Raw genomic sequence first — 23,616 nt, forward strand, 5'->3', positions numbered from 1 at the left:
TGGAGATTCGATCTTTTCAATTCCTCATAAATTTTATATTCTGCTTTAAAACCATTTGCTTCTTGGTCTCCAATTTTCATGATAACTTTCGGAAATACATACAGCTCTTCAATGTCCAGTACAGATTTTCGATATCCGATTAGTTCTAATAATTTCATTTCCGAAGCTTGCAAAAATGGCATGGCTTTGTATTCTCCTGGAAGTCTGATTCGCTCACAACACGAACATTCCTTCAAAAGCCTGTTCGAATTTATTTTCCCTGCGTAATTTTCCATGTTTGAGAGTTGAAAAATCGGTTGTTCTTCTTCGATTTTGTCACAAGAGTCTCAACCATGCTATTATCATGATAATATGCAAAAAAAGTAACTCTAGAGCATCCAATAACGTTAATTTAGACCACCTTTTTGTCTCTATGTTCTCCAAATTTTGGTTAATTCACTCTTTTACAGCGGTCTCATCTAAATCTAAACTCAGCAACTCACAGTTTAGCTAGATAAAATTAAAACTAGATAAAATTAGTAGATATGAGATATCTACTAAACTATATCATAAAGATATCATAAAACTATGATATCATAAAACAACTAAAGATATCATAAACTATGAGATAAACTCATAGTTTAGCTAGATAAAATTAAAAAGTGCCGGAATGTCGGAAGCCCTCGGGCGGAGACTCGGAGAGTTTTATAATGACGTAAATTGGTTCCGGTTTTATGGATACGCGCGGTGCCCACCCACAATTTAGAAAAACACTGTGTTTCTAATGCGTAAACTGTCTGTCTGGACTCGTAATGAGTACAAATTATAAATTGCTTTGGACGACAAAATAGTCCTACAACTCATACAGAAGAAGCTGAAATCTTTAGTCAAATACCGGGAGCGTCGTTTGGGGGGAGGGCAGTTGTCCCACAGTAATGGGGAAAACATTATTATATATCCCATGTCCCTTGACTATCCGGATAGTTACCAACATAGTTTAGAAACAAAGTTGGGCTATATATTTGCACATTAGGGAGGGGGGGGGGTAAAGCATTGCATATATTAAATATGTAACCTAAGCCAGATACTCCCCCCCTAAAATCCAAAAAAGCACTGTTTAATATCGTATACACAATGAAAACCTTACTATCATTGCCTGCTCTGCAACAGATAAGACGTCACAAAACGGGTTTCCTCATTGCCAATCTATAGTGTTTAAGCCGAGCGGCCCTGATAATGGGAAAGTACCGAATGTAAAAAAGGACGATAAATTTAGAACGTCACACTCGCTGTTTGGCATAGTCAGTATGTCTCATTGATATTTTTTTTTTTTTTTTTTTTTAATAATACCGCCATTGATAGCAGCCGTAGAAAGATGATTAGTGCCTCAGTTAAAAGCTGCTGCCTCTTTCTACGTGCCTTTTGTAAGTTCATTTTAATTACTTCATCATAAAATGTCTTGTGGCACCTTCTGGAGTGAGAAGAATGTGACGCATAATGAGGAACTCCATGGTCAAAATCCCTAGATGAAGGTTTATAACCCCCCCGCCCCCTCCCGTTTATAGACTCTCCTCTCAGTCCAGGTAGTAAACAAAAACTAAAAAAAAACGTTTCGTAAACCCATTTTCATCCTCATAAAGAATAATTTTTTTCTTATTAGCAAATTCTCAAAGATACTGGTACAGTCTAACAACCTATGGCACTTAAATTTCCGATTTCCAATCCAATGAGCCCCCTTTGAAGTTTATACGACCATCGTTTCCATTAGAGCCTTATATACCCTCGGGGAATAACTTACAACCCTTGCCCTGAGGACTATATTCTCATCTTCAAAGACATAATTTCTGGACTTTCAAACTAAGTCAAACAAAAAAACTATTTCGAAATTTTTATTGGAAGTGCTTGGGGAAATGATGGGCGTGGGGGGATAGTTGCCCTCCAATCACATTTGACCATTAAAGAGGGCACCTTTTAATTTCCAACCGAATGAGCCCTTTACCAAGTTTCTACGACAACAAATGGCCATCTTAAAATTTCTATCAGATGTGTTTTGGGAAAATACGACTTGTGTATGTGTGTGATTGTGCGTGGGGGGAAGGATACCTGCCCTTTGATCACGTTGATTCTTATAAAGAGCACTATAACTTCTGATTATAAATCAAATGAGCCCCCTCCAAGGTTTATACGACCACCCTTTCTATAAAAAAAGCCTTATATCCCTCCAGGGTATAGCTTACAACCCTTGCCCTGAAGGTTGTGGGGGATTGGATGTGTTTGGGGAAATGATTGCCGGGGGGGCCTGGTTGCCCTCCATGAGCTCTTTTCGAAGGCTCTATGACATTTCTTCTTATAAGAAGCGCCTTGATCTAAACAAAATAAAATAAATAATATGGTGTGCCCACATCGCTCTTTACTTAGGCAGCACTATCATGATGCCTATGATATTTTGTTTTGAGATTTCTATTACACAGCATTTGAAGTGTTGATTAGACCAGGTAAGCCCCCCCTCCTTAAAATTCAGCCTATGGGTGCCTATGTTCACCAAAAGCGCAAGATCTAGCAAACCAAAGTGAATGGATCAATGGTAACACCTTTCATGAACAAGGGTGGATCCAGGATTATTTTCAGGGGGGGCAAAACAGGTCGATCTGATAAACTTGCGTTAGGGGCAAGTTTAATTAACACAAACTTGCGTCAATTAAGTAAGTTACGCTACTTTAGACTACGTTAGGGGGGGGGCTGCCCCTCCCCCTGGATCCCCCAATGCCCTTGAATATACTAAGCATTTTGTGAAACATACGGTACCAGACGTAACATACCCCATTCTTCTACTTCTGGATAATCTTGGGAGCCATTTGGATCCACAGCTTATTAGCTATTGCAAGAGTAAACAATAACGCTCTTTACGTTCCTTCCTTATTGCTCAAATAGGCTATTATAACCCTTGTATGTAGCAGTCCTAGATCTTTTGAAATCTGCAATTTGAAAGAAATTCAAAGAATGGTTAAATACCAATCAGCATGAGCAAATTTCAATCTATGAAATGGCAGCACTTACTTCACCATGTTTCCTGTAAAAGTTTCGCCTGGTGAACATTGTGTCTTCTTTTCATGCAACATGAGTTTCCTCATTCGACAGGGATATTTTATCGGATCTAGGTTTTACCCTCTGTGTTAACAGACAGACCGGTAGTTATGGTGCCTGAGAATCCAAGTTACTTGGGTTCACCTGAGGCTCCTCAGACCGAAAAGACTCCTGAACATGTTTGACCTTTCCCTGTGTGTCCGCTACTTCTCTTTTGGGGCGATAGGCACGCAATTGGGGACGTACCCGAGCACTTACCAAAACACCTGAAAAGAGGAAACAGAGCAAGCGAGAAAATAAAAGTGAGCCAAACCATGAAAAAAAGCGTAGACTGTCACCGAAAATTGTTGTAACAGTGAATTTTTTTTTACCTCAAAGACGTTTCGAGTTCGAGGGATGGCTTACTCGATTGCGGTGATGTGGAAGACATCGAGTCGGTTGGTCCCGATACAATCATTTCAAACGATTTTATTCCAATGAAGTTTGTTTTTCGCAATCTTAGTGCAGAAATTTCTTAGGTTACTCAAATAAAATATGCTAATCAACATAATTTCATGGTTTCCTTCATGAGAGAAATTGGAAATAAATTCGAGTTTCTAGAGATTCCAGATAAGGCAGAAGTTAGTTCGGACGACATTATTTAGAAACTTCCTTTCCCACGAAACTCTAGAGGCGCAGAAGGAGCTGGCCTATGATTAGTCTTTGACTGCAATATTAGCTCATACAGACAACGGTGAATTTGGTGTCATTGATTCCTTTTATTGTCATTTCATATACCTGAAGTCCTATTATTTTTTTTATTTGTTATAACTTTATACATATTTGAAAAAAAGACCTCTAAATAAAATAATTTAGCATGATTACCGAACCAATGCTAGAGCCGTCCAATCTAGCCCCGTGAGTAGTGGTTGTTTCGAACAACTTAAAAAATGAAAAAGATAACAAAATTTTTCACGTTTTTGAAAAAATTGAGAGGTAGTTTTATCAGATATTCATTTTATGATTAAGACAGAACTATAGAAAAACTAATGACTTAGAAGATATAACGTTTCAAAAATCCTTCCTGGTCGACCCCAACCTTCCCTACCCTCAGGGGAAAAATACGATCTATCACTATTTGTGCAAACTTGGGCATTTAAGTCCTCTAATACAGATTTTACGTTTCTAAAAGCGATCATGTCTATTCGTTCATGTAACTGTTGGTAAAATTATTCTGAGTCACAACTGTCTCCGTCAGCCGGTCCTACAGGGACTACCACTACAATACATGCCATACACCTTTTTGTCATAAAGTGAGCAACTGAATTTCTATTATTAATGCCTGCCTAATCTAAGCGAGACCTAACCATTTGCACATCTGCGATATTACTAAGTACAATTTACGCTCTTTTTGACGATTGTCGTAGTTTCGCAAGATTTTGTTTTAATTTTCGACAATATTCCAAAAACACAACAAAACTGAGTAATTCCAAATTCATTCGTAAATCGTAGATTCGTACAATAATATAATTATACAAAAATATATGTGACGAGGCTAACCAAGGGAAAAATGATTGAAACTGCCGGAATACCCGATAATTTATCAAAAGTGGCATAAAATCAAATACATACTCATGAAAGCTTGAGTGAAAGTATCAAGAAATATTAGGTAAACCCTTATTTTACAATTTTCAACTTTTCTCTATAATCTGAAAATTCAAAGGGATATTTTGGCAGGAGCTTGAAAATATTTTCTCATAGGATATCGTGAATTTTTGCTTTAAGTCAAATTGAACAATAATTACCCAAAAAAATCGTAGATATGTTCATTATTTATCACAGGCCGCAATCTCAATCCAAGTGCCCTATCCTTCCTACCAAATTAATGGAGTTTTAAAGCCCTTAGTTTCGTTTCCTAATCCTAGGAGATGAGTTTCTGAAACTCCTGACAAGCCCAGTTCAAAACTTCAAGTTTGTAACGTTCCCCATTGCAATTTTTATATTATTTAGATCAATGGTTCTCAAACTTACTTAGATACTGTACCCCTTTTTACCCACAAAATATTTTAGGTACCCCTACTCAGTTACCGGTCATAAGTTAACTGTAGCTAAAATACAAAATAAAATTGCCAGTCCTAGAGTTAAAGGGTTGTTTTATTTTTTTGTTTTTGTTGGCCGACCGTGTACCCCCTAAAAAGTTTTGCGTACCCCCAAGGGATACGCGTACCACAATTTGAGAACCACTGATTTCGATAATTAAAAATATAATGGCCTCCAGAAAAGCAGCGAGTCCCACCAGTCTTAGAGAGGAGACTATACTCAAGTTGATTTTTTTTTTAGTTGTGACCTTATTATTATTAATTTTTTATTATAATATTTTTGTGATGTGGAAATACAATTTTAATCCTATCGTCGCTTAAGCAGGCTTAGTACTGGACAGCACGGAGTCCCTGGGCCTATCAGCTGAATGGAGGTTTTGTGCAATCACAGGTCAGTACCTTCAATATTCGCCCCTTCAACCTTGCCGCCCATATTCTGCTTCAACTAAAATCCCCCTTCTTGCCCCAATAAAAGTTTCGACTAGAGGCCATAGAAGAGCTTTCATCCATTACCTAGTTGACATATTCAATCAGTGAATCTCCCCCCTCATGCCCTTTTACCTTATAATTTTAATGTTAATTTTGCAAATTTCAAGCTTCTATTTTTTGGTCGCATAACTAAATTGTTTTTGCTTTAATTATTTTATTCCCTTTTTTAATTTAAGAGTTTTCATTGTTTTGATATTTTTGCTAATTTGACATTGACTTTTTAATTATATGAGTTTATTTTTTGACACTTTTACGTATTTGACATTGATCCTTTAATAATTTTGTTGTCTGTTTTTGGTTTATCGGCGAATTCAGCCCATTTGAGCCTCATAGCCGTTTTCCCGCAATTAATCTTACTACATGGTTTTACAGACTTCACGGTGATCTTCCATCAACAAGAATTGACGTCCTCCTCAAGCAATCTCAGTTCCTTTAGCTAAGACTTATTATATATGCATGGTCCAAATATATACTACAGTGGAGAGGCACCCGCAATAAGTAACATAGCTAGGAAGAGGTCACTTATCCTGAAAGAGCCAGCCAAAACCAACAAAATAGAGAAGAATTTACATTAACTGAAGTCAAGTGCATTGCTATGCCACTTACTAGTCTATAATTTCCTAAGGGGGTGGTACTCCTCAGGGGCACCCAGCAGCGTTGTTTGCAGTAACGATTCTAATTGGGCAAACTAGTGAAAGGTTCACCGAGACACCACAAGATTTCTGAAGGATTTTCTTTTTAGGTACAGGCAAGGCCGTACCCAATTTGTTTTTCGGAAGGGGTTTTACCCCCCAAAAAAATATTTGGGGGGAGGGGGTTTACAGAAAAAAACGCATACAAAATTTGTTTATATCCATTTTTGTTACGTTTTTACGAGTCAGACAAACGTTTCGGGGGGGGGCTTAAACCCCCCTAACCACCCCTCTGAGTACGGCCTTGGGTACAGGGACGGATGAAGAAGCTTATGACAGATCAACCGTTTCACAGCACCCGTACAGGGACGGATGAAGAGGCTTATGACAGATCAACCGTTTCATAGCACCGTACAGCATCCATACAGGGACGGATGAAAAAGCTTATGACAGATCAGCCGTTTCACAGCAACACAGACACCACAAGAGCAGGATTTTGCTGCTCCGTACAGAGACGGATGAAGAAGCTTATGACAGATCAACCGTTTCACAGCATCCGTACAGGGACGGATGAAGAAGCTTATGACAGATCAACCGTTTCACAGCACCGAACACTTCCAACCTTTTTTGCCCAGCCTATCCTCATCATTTAAAATTTTAATATTCAGTGAGTTATGATTCTTTCTCAAGAGCATCTTGAATTTTAAACGCATTGAAGAATTTTTGGGGCTGTCTGTTGAATTTCCAGTTTGTCTATAAAACGGCCCCAAAAAGTAGGACTTAAAAGATAGGTTTTCGAAAAAAACGGAGTAGGAGCACTCTTTGGAAAGGCGCTATTTGATTGAAGAAAAGATTAACGACTTTTGATATTTTTTGGGGTCTCTTGTGAGAGGTAAAATTATTTTTATTTTCATAAACATGTAGTTGCTTACTTTTCTATTATGTTTTGTAGATATTATTTCTATCCGTCTATCACATAATTGATTATATTCTTCACAGGTGTTCTAGTTAGATAATAAGAGCATTAGGCCTCGGTGAGCTATTTATGCACACTCGAGGCCAGGGTTGTTAAAAGCACACTTTGGAATTTTTGCTCCCAAACCCTTATTAATTGAAAAATTTAGGTTTTGTTTGGGTAATTTCTAAAACCAGAGGATTACTTGAAAGAACACTTGAAGTTATTCTTCAAATCTAAAGTTATTTTATTTAAGATACTAAATCTAAAAAGAAAGAAACTAATTTGAATCAAGAAATGATTTAACAGAAACTGTAACGATTGATGGAGGTAAACTTAATACGAAGGGAAATGAAGAAAAATTAGTGGGGTTTTGCCACCCCTCTAAATCCCCCAAAAGACTAAAGAGGTATTCTTGCTTTAGTAAAAACTAAACATATTATAGGCACCGACAAGTTTAATTAGATAATTAATTATTTATATACTAGAATAAACTGAATTTCAAATGAAGAAAGCAATACCGTGAAGAAAGTTCTTGTCAATATATTAAAATTGAACCAACTAACCCTTGGTTAAAACAGAAAAATTGCTGCAATATATATTGATCGTCAATCGCATTAACGAGCAATTTAGTTATAGCTTTGTTCACACAGGATTTTCAAGTTGCCCAACACTTACAGGCAAAATATTCAAAGTTGAAAAAACGTTGAAGATGAGAGAATTCGTGAGAGAATTCGCTCGTGTGAACCCTGGGAAAGTGCAAAAAAATTATCATGCCGAGCAATTATTTCATGCAGAAATATTATCACTATTTCAGACTGTTGAGATTTAATATCCAGTACAGTTTCGATAGATTGTTTCGAGAACTATCAGCTGAAGTTTTATCATAGAAAAAAAAGGGGAATAATATTTCCATTTTTAAATTTATTTTATTTAATGCAGATTATTATAAAAAACTTAATACAAGTACATTTTTTAAAATGTGATATATCATTGTCAATCGCAGTAAACATTAGTTATATTATAATCTTTTCATATTATGGCTACTGTATGGCAATGTTGTAATACTAATATTAGTTTTGTATTCTACACTGTTACACGCACTTTATGCTCCTAACATGGAGGATCAAACAGTTATTTTTTTTTGTTTCGGGCAGCCAAAAAGTATTTCTAGACCATATTATGCCCAAATGCCAGGGCATGACATGGAGAAGGTATAATCAAATAAATAAAAAAATCAAATAAAAATTACTCCTGACGTCAGAAGAGGTGAAAAATAACATAGCAACAACACCATGTGCCCTGCTACCCTAACTTCATGCTCAATACTCAACTCCTTCCTTTCTTAACACACATCGATCAAAATTAAAATAAAAAAAAATAAATAAAAAACATTTCTTTTTATTTGCTTGTGATTTCATGCAAAAGAGCTAATTAGGTTTACATTATTTTTGCTGGCTCAATGTTTGACATAGGAACAACCAGGCCAAGATTTACCAGTACGCCCACTAGGTCTGGGCCTAGGGGCGCACAATGCCAGAGGACGCAATAAATTATTACTGAGCGACTTTTTTCTTAATAAAAGCTAGACTGATGTGATTTATCGTCAAATTGCCAGGTGCACTCCGCCACCGCGCTGGCTATTTAAAGAGAAATCATTTTAAACAACACAGTAATTCCATTGCCACTTATAAGCTGTCAGATGTCGCCCAAGATCGGCAGCTGAGAGTTCAGTATCACCTTTCTTTTTCATTAATTTTGGCTCATCGGTTGCGTCTTGTTCAATGCTTCCCCTATCCCCGAGTTTTCGGGGATTTCCCCGGAAATCTTGCAAAAACGGAGCGGCAAAAACCTTTGGGCCTACAAGCGTCAAAACTTTAAATCCAGCCCTGGCAACAATGGGTGAAACAAAAGTAGCTTCCTTTTCTGACTCAGAAACTTCACATATATTTTGAGTGAAACACGATCAATTAAAACGGACTTGTCCAGTCTATAAAGCTCGCACAGTTAGATGCAGGGCTTTAGACCTCAGTTCTGTGGAATGTAAAGACAGATCAGTACTGTTTTAGTAGCCGGGCAACACGCGAGATATCGTATAGCAAACATGATAAAAGAAACGATATTTATGCATTATGCGGATACCGCTGTATACATATCCGAGAATTAAACCTGATGCTGCAGCATCTGCACAGGAGTTGTCTCACTCCTGTTTCCAGACCTAAATTGATTGTAAAGCGTTGTTTCCGGAGTTTACTATTTAAACGGAGTTGAAATGGTGAAAAAAGGGTACCTAGGTTAGGTTACGTATTTAATATAAGCTATGCTTAACCCTCCGCCCCCCTAATGTGCAAATATATAGCCTAAATTTGTTCATGAACTATTATACATTCATCCTATTTTATTTCATTAGCATTAACCAAACTTGACTTCTTTCGTGGTGCCCGCATATATCGACTAGTTAAAAATAAGAGACCTTTTTTTTACAAAAAAACGTAATCGAATTCAACCATTAACCATCTGATTTCTAAATATAAAATAAGCAGCGAGATCAGACTTGAGACTAACATCTGAGAATAGATACGATAAACTTAGTCTTCTAATATGGTCTTATAGCTACAACGCAGGCTCCAGCACGTGGTTGGAGAAGAGAAGCTACCTGTAAAGAGAAAATATTCACACCGTAAGATGGCATTTAATTAGCGGTAGTGTTACATATTATTCCCATACATAGAATATTCAGAGGATCTATAAAATTTTGTAGATCTAGTTCAATGAGTTTTCTAGTTCAACTGAATTTAAACACAAAAATTTTTCGTGGATAGATTGCTCGACTAAGGAATTCTTATGGGGAGGGAGGCTCAGCACATTTTGGTTTCACAGTACTCAACTTGAAACTTTACAGAGTTTTTAGTAAAATTAGAATAACCTGTGCTTTGTTTCTCATTCTTAGCTTTTATACTTATATCTCAAGGACCCAAAAAGAAAAATACTTGTGCCGGCAAAAGGAGTCACAAATAATTAGTGTCTTAGAAGCCCTTAAAAAATTTGTAGGGCTTCATACTGTAAGATGGCATCTTTACTGTAAGAACAATAACTGTATTCGTCATAGGAGCACATCACGGGTATCAGCTGCACATGTGATAATTTTGGTGTAAATTAGAATTAGGGGTAGTGTTACGTAAGTTACTCCTACAAATACGCTACCCATTCACAAAATGTTCAGTAGATCTTCAAAATTTCGTCTGATCTACTGGCTAACAGTTGAGATATCTACGGATAATTTTACAAATAGCCTTTGACTGAATATTTTTATGTTTTCTAGACAACTGCGTTTGACAAAAATACAGTTGTGTTACAGAAACACAACAGAAAACCGTGTTTGACACAATTGTCAAGTCATTTCTTTTTAAAATTAACAAATGGGTCCCAAAATCCCACTTGTAACACATAGCGTGTTAAAAGGCTTATTCCGCTAAATTGAAAAACGAACAATATGCAACAATGTGTCAACTGAAAAAAGCATCCTTCCTTGGCTCTGTTCCCATTTTGTTACGCAACAATGTTGCCTAATATTTTAATGAAAAGTGAACAACACTTTTATCTAGAAAATAAAACTTCCACAAAGTTATAAATTTATAAAAACCAATTCCACAAATGATTGCTTTGAATATTAAACGAAAAAAAAACATTTACTTTTACTTTCTAATGCATTTGGAGATAAACAAATTTTCTAAAGTTCTTGACTTGCCGAGGTCACACCCATCGCTACATCTAATAGCCAAAGCTTTGCTCATACGTGATAAATGTCATACCTGCGAATGTCCAAGATGAAGTCCACAAAAAGCCCCTTTAAACTAAATACTAAACCGCGGGATATCATGGAAGTTTACTTTGTCTATGGACTGAACACACTCATGAATAATAACATTACATTAAGTCCACATGAAAAGCTGAAGGCAGATTATAGCATGTCATTATGTCCGTGAGTTGAACATTATCCCCTTAAGCTCTATTATACAGTTCCCTAATTATCCTTTTAGTTCACAAAGAATGGACTTGAGACAGCCTTGAATCTGAAGAACTTACATAATGTGAAGAAGATCAGGTGACATTCAGAATAGGGGGGGGGCATCTCTAAGAGTTAAGAAAAGAAGATGTAATAGTGATAACGTCCAATGCTTATGTCTATGGGAGTGTCCTATACAAAAAAAAAGAATATCCTTGTTTATGTTCTTACAAAAGAGGAACCTTTAATTGTTCAACAGTATTTAGGGTAGGATACAATGTTCCACATATTATAGATACTGTGCCTCTTTGTATACGTTATGTTTATACAGTATAAATTACGTTTCATTTAAAGTTTAACTAATTACATTCTGTATTGAATCACAGACCTTTTTGAACTTCAAGCTGTCTATAAATTCAAGGGGTCGTTAATAAAAAGCCTTACATTTTCAAAATTATTAAAATTAATGGTTAAAATTCCTAAAAGTAACTACCAAAATGTTGGTGCCAAATTTGATAAATTAATGAAGTTTATCGAGATACGATTCTCTTAATTCGTTTAAACAGTTATCTAAAGAATTACATTGAACTTATATTATTTGTTAGTCAGAAACACTGTACATAAATATAATACAGTATGATCATTCCCTATCTCAACCATTATACAAAGCCGAACCGAGATGCAAGTGCAATGGGGAACATCTAAACAAGTATAAACATAAGCGACATTCGATTTTTTCACGGGTAGACAAGTCAGGTTTTTCTTGAATGCAAAACTTGCCTTCACCTTTGTAATATTAAATTTTAAAGAATCTAATTTTAAATTAATTTATTCCAATATATGTATAAAAATCGGTAATTAGTAGTGCAATGTTATTATTAGATGTTTTTAGGAATTACGAGTAGGTTTCGAAGTCTCGAGCTGGTTTCAAAGGTCTTGTGAGAAAGTTTTTTGCGAAAATACGCGTTCCAGGGAAATATACTGGACTGCTGAGGGCAGATTAAATGAGAGGAGCTGTTTGTACACGCCGAGAATCCAACAGCCAAAAATCACTGAGCCGTGATCTTACTGTTATATTATTTATATACAGTGGTCTGAAAGTACTTTACAAGGCCATTTGTTAATAAGTGTAAAATACATGAACCTTTGTAATTATTATGATAGTATTTTAATATCCTAAGGTTTTCCTAGAGTTATTTGATGCAATAAACTTTTCACGGAACCTTGAAGCTTTGATACGGCTTAAGTGAAATGGTCTAGCCGCTTAATCAACAATGGCTAATTAGATATTACAACCCTAACCTTGTCCATATCTGTCTTAACTTGAATTTAGACCTAACAGAATGAACACGGTATCTGATGTAAATGCCATGTAACTGAAATATAGGATGTCAGCTAAAAAAAAAAATCATTAGGTCCTGCCCAAGGGTCCGATCCCGGACAAGGGGGAAGGATAGCCTCAACAAACTACAGGAGATGGCTAAAATTATTGACGACGAGGCACCACTCTTAGTAGCAGACCGGTCAGGCCGAGGGAGCAGAGTTGCGATGCTCTCTACGCCCCTTAATGCGGCAGGAGCCTTAAATCAAGTGTTTATGGGGCATTCAATAAAACGGTTCATGGGGCCTTGGAATTTAGACACGGCTAAGTGAAATGATCCGATCCGCATAATCAATAGCGACTATTTAGGGATTATAACCTTAGCTTTGTCCTTACCCATCCAGAATTTAGGCGTAACAGCATAAACACAGGGTCAGATGGAAACGCCTTCTATTTGAAATAAAGGAAGCCAGCTGGAAAAAAGAAGAAGTTATGTTGTCCAAGAATTGCTGTTGATGGAAAATTGAAGCTTCGATACGACTTAAAAGAGATGATGCGACCCGTCTAATCGATTATGGCTAATCAGGGATTATAAACTTAATCAGAAGTTAAGTAGGGTTGTGCTCCATTCCCCTTAATATGGATCATTCTGATTGACTTTTTCTTAAGGAGCACAGGAAAGGCAACGGGAGAGCACGGAATCAAATGGAGAGGAAAAAGTCTCCTGGACTTAGATTATGCTGATGATTTAAGCATCCTAGATGAAAGTGTGAGCAAAATGAATGAACTTTTAGAGCTTTTGCGAGTTCAGGGTGCTAGAATAGGTTCGAAAATTAATGTTGATAAGACTATGTCACTAAGGCTAGGAATGAGTGAAGATCAAAAGGTGACGTTGGGTAACAAAAAGATAGATCAGGTGGGCAGCTTCACTAACCTTGGTAATATCATAGGCAGCGCAATAGCGCTAACTAAGTAAAGAACGATGTTGGCACAATGAATTATTGTTTTTGGTTGCTTAGTCTTAGACCAGGGTACTTCGTATCGAAGGAGTTGTCGTAGAACCTTCGAAAAGGGCTCATTCGATTGGAGGTTGGAGTGGCTTGTGCCCTTTTTAATAGTCGAAAGTGATTGGAAGGCAACTAACACCACTTCCACGCCCACCATTTCCCCAAACACATCCAATCAAAATTTTGAGATAGCCATTTTGTTCAGTGTAGTTGATTTCCAGACAGAAATTAAATTATGTTTTGAGGAGGACAATCCCCCAAAGCCCTCAGGGCAAGGGCTGTAAGTTATGCCCTACGGGCATATAAGGTTTTTTATAGAAAGCGTTGTCGTAGAAACTTCAAAACAGGCTCGTTCGATTAGAAATTTAAAGGGCTAGTGCCCTTTTTAATAGTCGAAAGTGATTGGAGGGCAACTAGTCCCCCTCTCACGCCCACCTTTTCCCCAATCACACCCAATCAGAATTTCGAGATAGCCATTTTGTTCAACATAGTTGAAAGTTCTGGAAATTAGGTCTTTGTGATACCCCCCCCCCCCAGCCCTCAGGGAAAGGGGTATAAGTTATGCCTGGGGGTCATATAAGGTTTTTTCTAGGACGTGGTATAGTAGAAAAGTCAAAAAAGGACTCATTTGATGTGAAATTGAAATGGCTAGTGCCCTTTTTAATAGTCGAAAGTGATTGGAAGGCAACTAACACCCCTTCCACGCCCATCATTTGTCCAAACACATCAAAATTTTGAGATAGCCATTTTTTTCAAAGTAGTTGAAAGGTCCAGAAATTATATTTCAGAGGATGACACAAGCTTTGTCTTAGAAACTTGAAAAAGGGCTCATTTAATAAAAAAATTTAAAGGGCTAGTGCCCTTTTTAATAGTCGAGAGTGATTTGAGCGCAATTAACCCCCCTCCCACGCCCACCTTTTCCCGAAACAAATCGATTAAAAATTTTTAGATAGCCATTTTTTTCAACATAGTTAAAAGTTTTAGAAATTAGGTCTTTGAGGATGATAAACCCCTCAGAGCCCTTAGGGTAAGGGTTGTAAGTTATACCTTAGGGGGCATAAGGTTTTTATCGATAGTGATGTTGTAGAAACTCCGAAAATGGTTCATGCGATTGGAAATTAGAAGGGCTTGTGCCCTTTTTAATTGTCGAAAGTGATTGAAGGATAACTAACACCCCTCTCACACCCACCATTTCCCCAAACACGTCTAATCAAAATTTTGAGATAGCCATTTTGTTCTACACAGTTAAAAAGTCTGGAAATTATGCTTTTTAGGATTACACTCCCCCTACATCTCTCAGGGCAAGGGTTGTAAGTTATGCCCTGGGGGCATACAAGTTTTTTTTTATAGAAAGTGTTGTCGTAGAAATTTCAAAAAGGAATCATTCGACTGGAAATTGGAACGGCTAGTGCCCTTTTTAATAGTCGAAAGTGACTGGATGACAAGTAACCCCCCTCTCACGCCCATTATTTCCCAAACACATCCAATCTAAAGTTTAGAGATAGCCATTTTGTTCAACGTATTTGAAAGGTCCAGAAATTATGTCTTTGAGGATGACAACCCCCTCACAGCCCTCAGATCAAGGGTTGTAAGTTATACCCTGGGACATACGAGGTTTTTATAGAAAACGTTGTCATAAAAATTTCAAATAGGACTCATTCGATTGGAAATTGAAAGAGCTAGTGCCCTTTTTAATAATCGGAAGTGATTGGAGGGCAACTAGCTCCCCTCTCACGCCCATTATTTCCCCACACACATCCAATCAAAATTTTGAGACAGCAAATTTCGTCAACGTATTTGAAAGTTCTGGAAATTAGGTCTTTGAAGATGACCCCCCCAGCCCTCAGGGAAAGGGTTGTAAGTCATGCCCTGGGGGCATATAAGGGTTTTATTGAAAGCGTTGTCGTAGAAACTTCAAAAGGGCTCATTCATTTGGAAATTGAAAGGTCTTGTGCCTTTTTTAATTTTCGTAAGTGATTGAAGAGACAATTAGGCCCCTATCACGCCCACTAATCCCCAAAAACTCCTATATCATAACTTTTAGATAGCCATTTTGTGCAACTTAGCTCAGAGATGTGAACAATATGTCTTTGTGGATGACACTCCCCTAACAGCCCACAGGACAAGGGTTGTAATTTATGCTTTGGGGGTATATAAGATGTTTATAGAAAGCGTTGTCGTAGAAACTCAAAAAGGGCTCATTTGATTGGAAATTGAAAGGGCTAAGTCGATGTGGGTACAATGTATTATTTTTTTCTTTTTTTTTGTTTAGACCAGGGCAATTCGTATCGAAAGAGTTGTCTTAGGAACTTCGAAAAGGACTCATTCGATTGAAAATAGAAAGGGCTAATGCCCTTTTCAATAGTCAAAAATGAATGGAGGGCAACTAGTCTTCCTCCCAGGCGCCACCCTCCGATTTGCCCATTATGTTTTAAAACTAAATGTTGCCTTAAGATTAAATCAAAATGCACTGTATTAATGCTTATTCCCAATAAGGCATCTCAGCAGTTTCCCAAGAACGATTGAGGGTATTACGTTCAATTTTTCGGGGCTACTTCTGCTCTTAAAATTTAACTAAATCAAAATAGCAAGAGTTGTGAGAAAGTTTGACTTTCTCACAACTCTTTTTTTGAGCAATAAAAACTTTAGCGTAAAGAGCGAGGCGTTGAGGAGGGCAGAGCCCCTTTCATATACGGAGTAATTTCTGTTCGTTTTAAGTTTTAATGTCACTCCTTACTTTCAGTTTAAATTTTTTTTTTATTTAAAGGCTGCGAAAGCGGGGGGTTTGGGGGCGGCAACCCCCCTATTGTACCTTCTAATCCCTGTACATTTTAAGGTTCGAACTTGTGACTTAGTCTCTTTAACTCTTTAGAAAACGTAGTTTTTTTCAAATAATTTCTGCACGTTTTTGTACGGTTTATTACTTATTATTGCTTGACTAACTGTTAGATGATTGTGTATTATTCTTTTCTTTCTCGACAGGGTGTTTTAAGGGTCGACCTTGTAACTCAGCCTCTTTAACTCTTTAGAAAACGTATTTTTTTTCAAATAATTTAAAAAAGAAACTGAGTTTCTTTTTTAAACTTTAAATTCAGTACATAAAAAATTTGTTTTGACGGTGAATCGAACCCGGTTCTTCCGCCTGACAGTCAGGAGTATCAACCACTGTACTAAAGAGACACAATTGTAATTGTTTTTTAGTAAATGGAATCTATTTTTGACGCAAGCAAATACCCACAAAACTTGATATTTGGTTTTTGGAAAACAGGGAAGGAGTGATCAGATTGAGCTGAAATTTCGAGGACAATCTCCCAGACGCCAGGGAAGCTTATCCTTTTAGTTTCAGCCTGATCGGACAACGTTAAAGGGGGGCTGTGGTGGGAAAAATTAAAATGGGCTATTATAGGAAAACGAGGTTTTTCGTAAATGTAAATTTGGGGGATAATTTTTTCGGTCTGAAAATATCAAAAGGCCCTAACAGGTCGAATTCTGCTTCGAATGAGTACTCATTCACCCGGATCAGTTGCCAACTGTGGCCTGTAGGCGTCTATAACAAAAAAAAAGAAAGAGAAATGAACATTAAGTGGCTATATCTGGTTTTTGGAAAACAGGGAAGGAATGATCGGCTGAAATTTCGAGGATAAGCTCCCGGGCCCTAGGAAAGCTTAACCTCTAAATTTCAACCTAATCGGACAACGTTAAAGGGGGGCTGTGGTCGGAGGGTCGAAACTTCCGGCCCACTTTTACCCATGAAGATAACGTCGGAGGGGGGTGAAATTTTGCACGTTTCTTAGTTTGAGCTTGGGCTACAAAATGCGATTACCGCTGTCTGTCTGCAACCGCTAGGACCGGAAATTGCTTAACATTGTGGTGGGTCGCCTCTTTATAGAGGCACAAGTGTGCCTCCTTGATTCAAAATTTTAATATTATTTGATTTATTAAAGTAATAAAAGTAAAAATATTTCTATTTTTCCAGTAAATTGCAAATTATGTTCTGGCCTTGGTAAGGCATAGGGGTTTTGAGCCCTACTCATGTTAATTTCTGCTCGGTTATTTATTGAGTTTGACTCGGTTATCTATTGTAATTTCTGTTCGTTTGAGTTTCATTTATTTATCAACGCTGATTAGTGGTGGTTTCACGCTTGGTAGATTATTTGATTTTATTTTAACTCATTTTTGGTTTAATGGAGTTCTTTACTTTTCTTTGAAAAACATATTTTGTGTGAAAAGTTTTTTAAATTAATTATTAGTAAAGACGGTGGGAGCAATGAAGATGTTAAAAGTAGAATAGCCAAGGCTCAAGGTGTTTTTTTTACAGTTAAAAAAGTTTGGGAGAATAGGAAGATAAGTCTTCAAACCAAAATTAGAATATTAGAAGCTTCAGTGATGACAGTGGTTAAATATGGCTCTGAAGCATGGGCACTCCCAAAAGCGGATGAAGATTTGCTAGATGTTTTCCAGAGAAATTGCCTACGGATTGTTCTGGGTACCCAGCTGACCTACCGTATTTCAAACAGCAGGCTGTACGAAATATTTGGTTCAATCCCGCTTTCTAGGGCTATAATGAAAGAAGGGTTGAGATGGCTATGGTACGTTCTGCAGACGAAGGATGGCAGATTACCGAAGATTGTCCTTTTCGGCCAACCGTCTAGGGCTAAACGGAAAGCAGGTCGTCCTCGTCTGGGGCGGGAGGATAGAATAAAAAAAGATTTTAAGGAAATGGGAACTTCGTGGGAAAGTGTAAAGAGGGAGACTTTGAATAGATTGGGATTGAGGAGGTGCGTGCGCATCTGTGTTGGCCTCAAGTGGCTGGGTGCTGCGGTGAGCTGTTAGTAGTGGTAATATGTCTCTACAAAAAAGAAAGACAAACCTGTTCAACAGTGTTTGTTGCAGGATCAAACGTTTCCACTAGGTTGAGACACTGTGTACCATCATGTCCACTACCAATGTAAGTTTTGTCACCAAGAGCACAAACTCCGGCACCATCTCGGCCGATGGACATTGTTGCCACTACTGTCCAAGAGTCTGTGATTGGATCATACCTGAAAGACAATCAAAGACTAAGCAATCAAGACTAAAGATAATCGATACGCTGAAGGCTTAAATGCTGTCTAAGAAGGAGAATTAGAGGAAGAAGTACAAACTATATATATAACAAGGAGTCCTTTAAGAGGACTTTTTTAACCTTCTCCTTATCTTAAAGAACTACAAAAGCAAAGTATAGATGATCGTTATTGATGTTCTCCTTACTTATAAATTCCAAAATAAACAGCAAAAGTTGAACAGACTTAAAAGAATAGGTGACACCCCACAAACGCCTACGTTTTGGGAAGGGGGGAGACACATAAGATTTACGGTCTAGCCCGAATCATTTCACTCGTCTGAGACCTTCTGGCCAATTCTCGATAGGCAAGGACTCAATACAAAATGGCGTGACTGAAGAAAACAGTCGATGGCATACTGCCTACTGAAATGCTTTCAACGCCTTATTATTCATCTTTAAAAGACCAGTCGTTTAAACACCACCACAATTCCATATCCATACATAACCAATAAAACACATAAAAAAACAAGGTAAACTCTCCTTTTCACGAACCAAGGGGGGGGGGAGAAAGGGCAAATAAATAGCCCAACTTTAACCATAATAACTACTTACTAGCTTTTATAACGCGCTCTGACATCATGAACTTATTAATACCAAAATAGTATGAAACGAAACTATTTATATTGCATTAACTTTTACTGGGTTGCTGGAGTTTTTGTGTAAAGACAGTTTAGACCTAAATGTGTTTCAGAATGGCACAATTCAAATTAAATGAAACTTTTAAGCTTAAAATGGTTACTATAATTGTTTTCTCCCTAAAGTTTTATCCGCGGATATTTACCATTTGTTAGAGGAACTATCAGAATTGATCTTTCCCAGAAAAGTCAATATTTAACTTAAAAGCGAAGTGGCAAAGGAGAAGGAATATCAAATTCAACTAATTTCCCTTTAAAATCCCAAATTCTTTAAAATGTAATGTGGATTATTTTCAAAAATAATTTTGTCTCCGAGCTCGGGGTTCAAATCCTTAGCACGAAACAGGGGGTTAGGATAAAGACTTACGCTTAACGATAAACACGTTAAACGTTAAATAATATATTAAACGTTACACACTTTAAGCAATAACAAAAATATATATGTATAGATTCAGCTTCGAACTCGCTTTATCTTGGATTCATCCATAACTATTTTCACGTTTATATTACACATTGTGGGTAATTAAGTTGCGTTTTATACTTGCGGTGAACAGTGAGCTACTGTTTTTGTCAACACCAGATAACCATAAATATAAATTGGTACCCAAATATCCAGATTTTGCATTAATTTCCGAAGAAAACAGTAAATATCTATATACCCCTCCCCCTCCAATTGGTAACACACATCTTCAACTAAAGTTTCAATACAATCATATGGAGTCGAAGCTGGAATGGTTCCAGGAGCATCGTGACCACCAAATGCATACAGACAGTTATTCATAACCCCAACACCAACCCTTCCACGACGTTTGTTCATTGGGGTAATCATAGTCCATCGGTCGGTATGTGGGTCATAACATTCCACTGTTTTTAAGCAAGAACTGCTATCCCGACCTCCGACTGCATATAGCCTGAAAAGAAGAATAATTTTTTATTTGTGGAAAGAGTGGCGCGATCTAGACTCTTTATATTAACTCCTTACTTATGAATATATAGCTTTTTTCACATCAGGTGTGAGCCCCCCCGAAAATTTTGTCTGACTTGCACAAAAAGCAATAAAAATAGCATATAAAAAATTTTTGATGCGTTTTGTAATTTTCTTTGTATTATTTTCGCTCAACTATTTTTTTGTGTCTTTTCTCACAGTAAAGGAGGCTCTCTTAAAATTGCTCTTCCGTACCAAGATATAGCTTTTTTCATAGTTTAGATTGTCTACTGTAGCCTTTAACAGGGTATTCCCCTGTTAAAGGCTTCTTTTTGTGTCTTTTCTCACAGTAAAGGAGGCTCTCTTAAAATTGCTCTTCCGTACCAAGATATAGCTTTTTCATAGTTTAGATTTTCTACTGTAGCCTTTAACGGGGTATTCCCCTCTTAAGTACAGGAAAGGCGTAGCATAGCATTCTAACGTTCTAACAGTACATGCGTACCAATGATAAACTTTGTTTTCATTAAACAAGCTGCATTTTCTTGGTAATAATTTTATGCTTTTTCTGTATTATTTATAAGAACAATGGAACATTTCTGTTTCATATAAACAAGAAAACATGTTGGATTCATTTATTTTCTATACCATGGAAAATAAAGGACAAGGACCAGGAATTTTTTCAGCCTCACCTAGCATCTGAAATTCAGATGTTTCTAAGGAATTTGTTTAACCATTGGCTCCCCAGGCTCACGGCATTGCGCAACAGGGTGGCCTTTGTGAAATAGGGTTGCCCATTATTTTCCCGAACAACACAGTTCATTACAACAATGAATTTATAAGCATGAAATTGGAGGAGATTAAACTTCAAATAGAGATTACTTCACCAAATACAGAAATAAAATGGTTCAGTTTGATGAGACTAACTTACAGACCTAATAAAGATGGAATAAAAAGGCTTGAAACGAGCATTTATTTTGAATGCACCCATTCTTAGCTCGAAAATTGACAAGCACCCTACCTTACAGTCCCTTCCACAGGCCCTTAAATGCCTCATTTGTCTCCATAATTCCCCTTTGAAACTGGATAATAACTTCAAGATAACTATTCTAATCAAAGCAGTCAAAAAGTTTTAAAGTGTCTCGTGGGGAGATACAATTGTGTAATCTCAGGAAGAATACGTATAAAAAGAAACGTTGACATATTTCGGAAAAAAAAAGAAAATGGGGACAGAAAAAACAAATTGTGTGGAATTCTGACGGAAGACGGCAAATCTTTGTCCAGCGAAAAAGACTAAGCAACGTCGCAACGCGAATTCGGCCGGTAATTCTTCAACGTGAATTCTGATTGAGAGTAAAATTCCTTGAAGATGCCTTAAAGAATTTTCATAAAACTTATTTTTATAAACACTTTCAAATATCTATTTTAAAAAGTGCGAATAGTAAGTACTATCAAAAAGAACTTTTACTTAAGCGTATTTCTGCATTAATTTATTTATATTTATTAATTATTTATGTGATGTTTTATATTATTGTTAAAATACATATATATAATTTTCCAATTCAAAAAGAAATAATAGTTTCATTTATTATTTAAAGGAAGCTTTTATTTATTTATAATATTCACTTAAACACAATTTTTCAAGCAAAAAAAATCGTTTTTTTTCAAATCTGATTAAAAAACAGCAAGGAACCGAATATTTGTCAACATAACCCTTTTTTTTCAGCGGGATTAAACTTGGTGAAATTCTTTCTGATCCTAGCTTAAGAAATGAAGGCAGACGTCCTTACTTTCCGTTTAAAACAGCAACTCCTGCAGTTGATCTTGGCGAGTTCATTGGAGCAACTAGATTCCATTACTTTGACACAGGGTCCCATCTCTCAACAGTATTCAGAAAGCTCCATCCGTCATGACCACCGACAGCGTACAATGGACCTATAACGAGAAGATGTATAAAGTGAAAATCCTTGTTTTGTTTTGCTCAATCAGTATGCCTTTCATATTATTTTATTGTTATGCATTTGACAATGATCTAAATTACACTGGAGTTGTCTTGTTTTACGACTTTGAACTTTAATAAATGCAAAACGACTAAATTTGTATCCTAATGTTTAAGATTTCACAATGAAGGGGAGGGGGACAAATATATACAAAATTATATATACAAAATTAATCTCAGTAACATGCAATGGAGGCAGAACAATTTCTTAGATCACACTGCTTTTCCATTTGCAAATTAGAGAGAGAGAAAAAAAACTTTTACAAATTACAGAGAAAAAATTTGTTTCCCTTTTTTTCTTGTATATTGCTTTTGTCTTTAGACGATTTAAGTCTTTTGTCTTTTTCTTTCTCTTTCCTTCATTTTTCCCCGTTGATAAACTCTTCCAAACGTGGAGTCGAAATATTCGGATTTTAATTTTTTTAAATTTTGTTGTTGTTTTCTTTTGTTTTGTTCAACTGTTTTGTTTAAATTATTCTTGTTTTTTCTCTCTAAATTGGAAATGGAGCAGGGGGGGGGGGTATTTTTCTATCCTTTCCCTAATTCTGTCCTGGAAATTTCTGTTGACACCCAAAATCATAAGATCAACATATTTTTCACTGTCTTGTATATCGGCCCAGACGAAGTAAGCAAAATATTATAAGCCTATAGACCTCTATTTTGTCTTATTACGAAGCGCATGTTGTGATACGACAAAAAGAACATACTAAGAAATATATCAGTGCACAGGGAGGGGTGGAGGGGTTCTCGTAATGTTGGTCTGATGAACTCACTCCAAAATTATTAAAACAAATTGTTGAATTAATAAAACAACCCTGAAAAAAACCTTCTTATTTCCATGTGTGAAGAAAAGAGGAAAAAATTCCTGCTACTCTGAAAAATTGAATTTTTTTCATTATAAAAATGAAAGACTGAGGTAGTCATCGCATAAAAACTCGTGAGCACAAAACTCCTGCTCACAATTGAATCCGAACCTACAACACTAGAAATTAAAATTTCCTTGATTTCTTGTTCTATCGTTTGTCATTTATACGACTAAATAACAGATTCATATACCCGTGTAGCAGTGGAACTGAAATCGAACACACTTTCAAGCAACTCCAAAACTCGTAGCATTTTTCTTGATCTCGGAATAAACTCAAATATACGAGGTGGGAAGGTAAAAGCGACATATGCCTGGACACAACATCACGATACATCCAGTCAGCCATAACTGAGCATACGAATATAAATAATTCAGAGAATGATCTGTAAACCCATAAAATAACGATTAAGACTTAGTTCTTCCCACAATTTGAGGTACACTAGGCAACAACGATCGCCACAAAAGTTACACAATCCCGGGCCAGTGACGATACTGGGCTTCCCTGATCTGTATGCCATAAAAACATTCTTAGACCACACT

The 23,616-nt window shown here is 36.8% G+C and overlaps 1 protein-coding gene across 1 annotated transcript in view; it reads right to left on the reverse strand.

Annotated features, from left to right (window-relative positions):
• The window catches only part of LOC148955774 (kelch-like protein 5), a 101,154-nt gene that overhangs the window by 11,918 nt on the left and 65,620 nt on the right, over positions 1-23,616 (reverse strand). The window contains 3 exon segments of the mRNA XM_089107907.1: positions 18,422-18,593; positions 19,950-20,201; positions 22,003-22,178. Coding sequence (XP_088964033.1) covers positions 18,422-18,593; positions 19,950-20,201; positions 22,003-22,178 — 600 coding nt within the window.

This window comes from Artemia sp. Qi Xiang Cuo, chromosome 2 (genome assembly GCF_049724085.1).
Source record: "Artemia sp. Qi Xiang Cuo chromosome 2, ASM4972408v1, whole genome shotgun sequence".
NCBI classification, from domain to species: Eukaryota; Metazoa; Arthropoda; class Branchiopoda; order Anostraca; family Artemiidae; genus Artemia; species Artemia sp. Qi Xiang Cuo.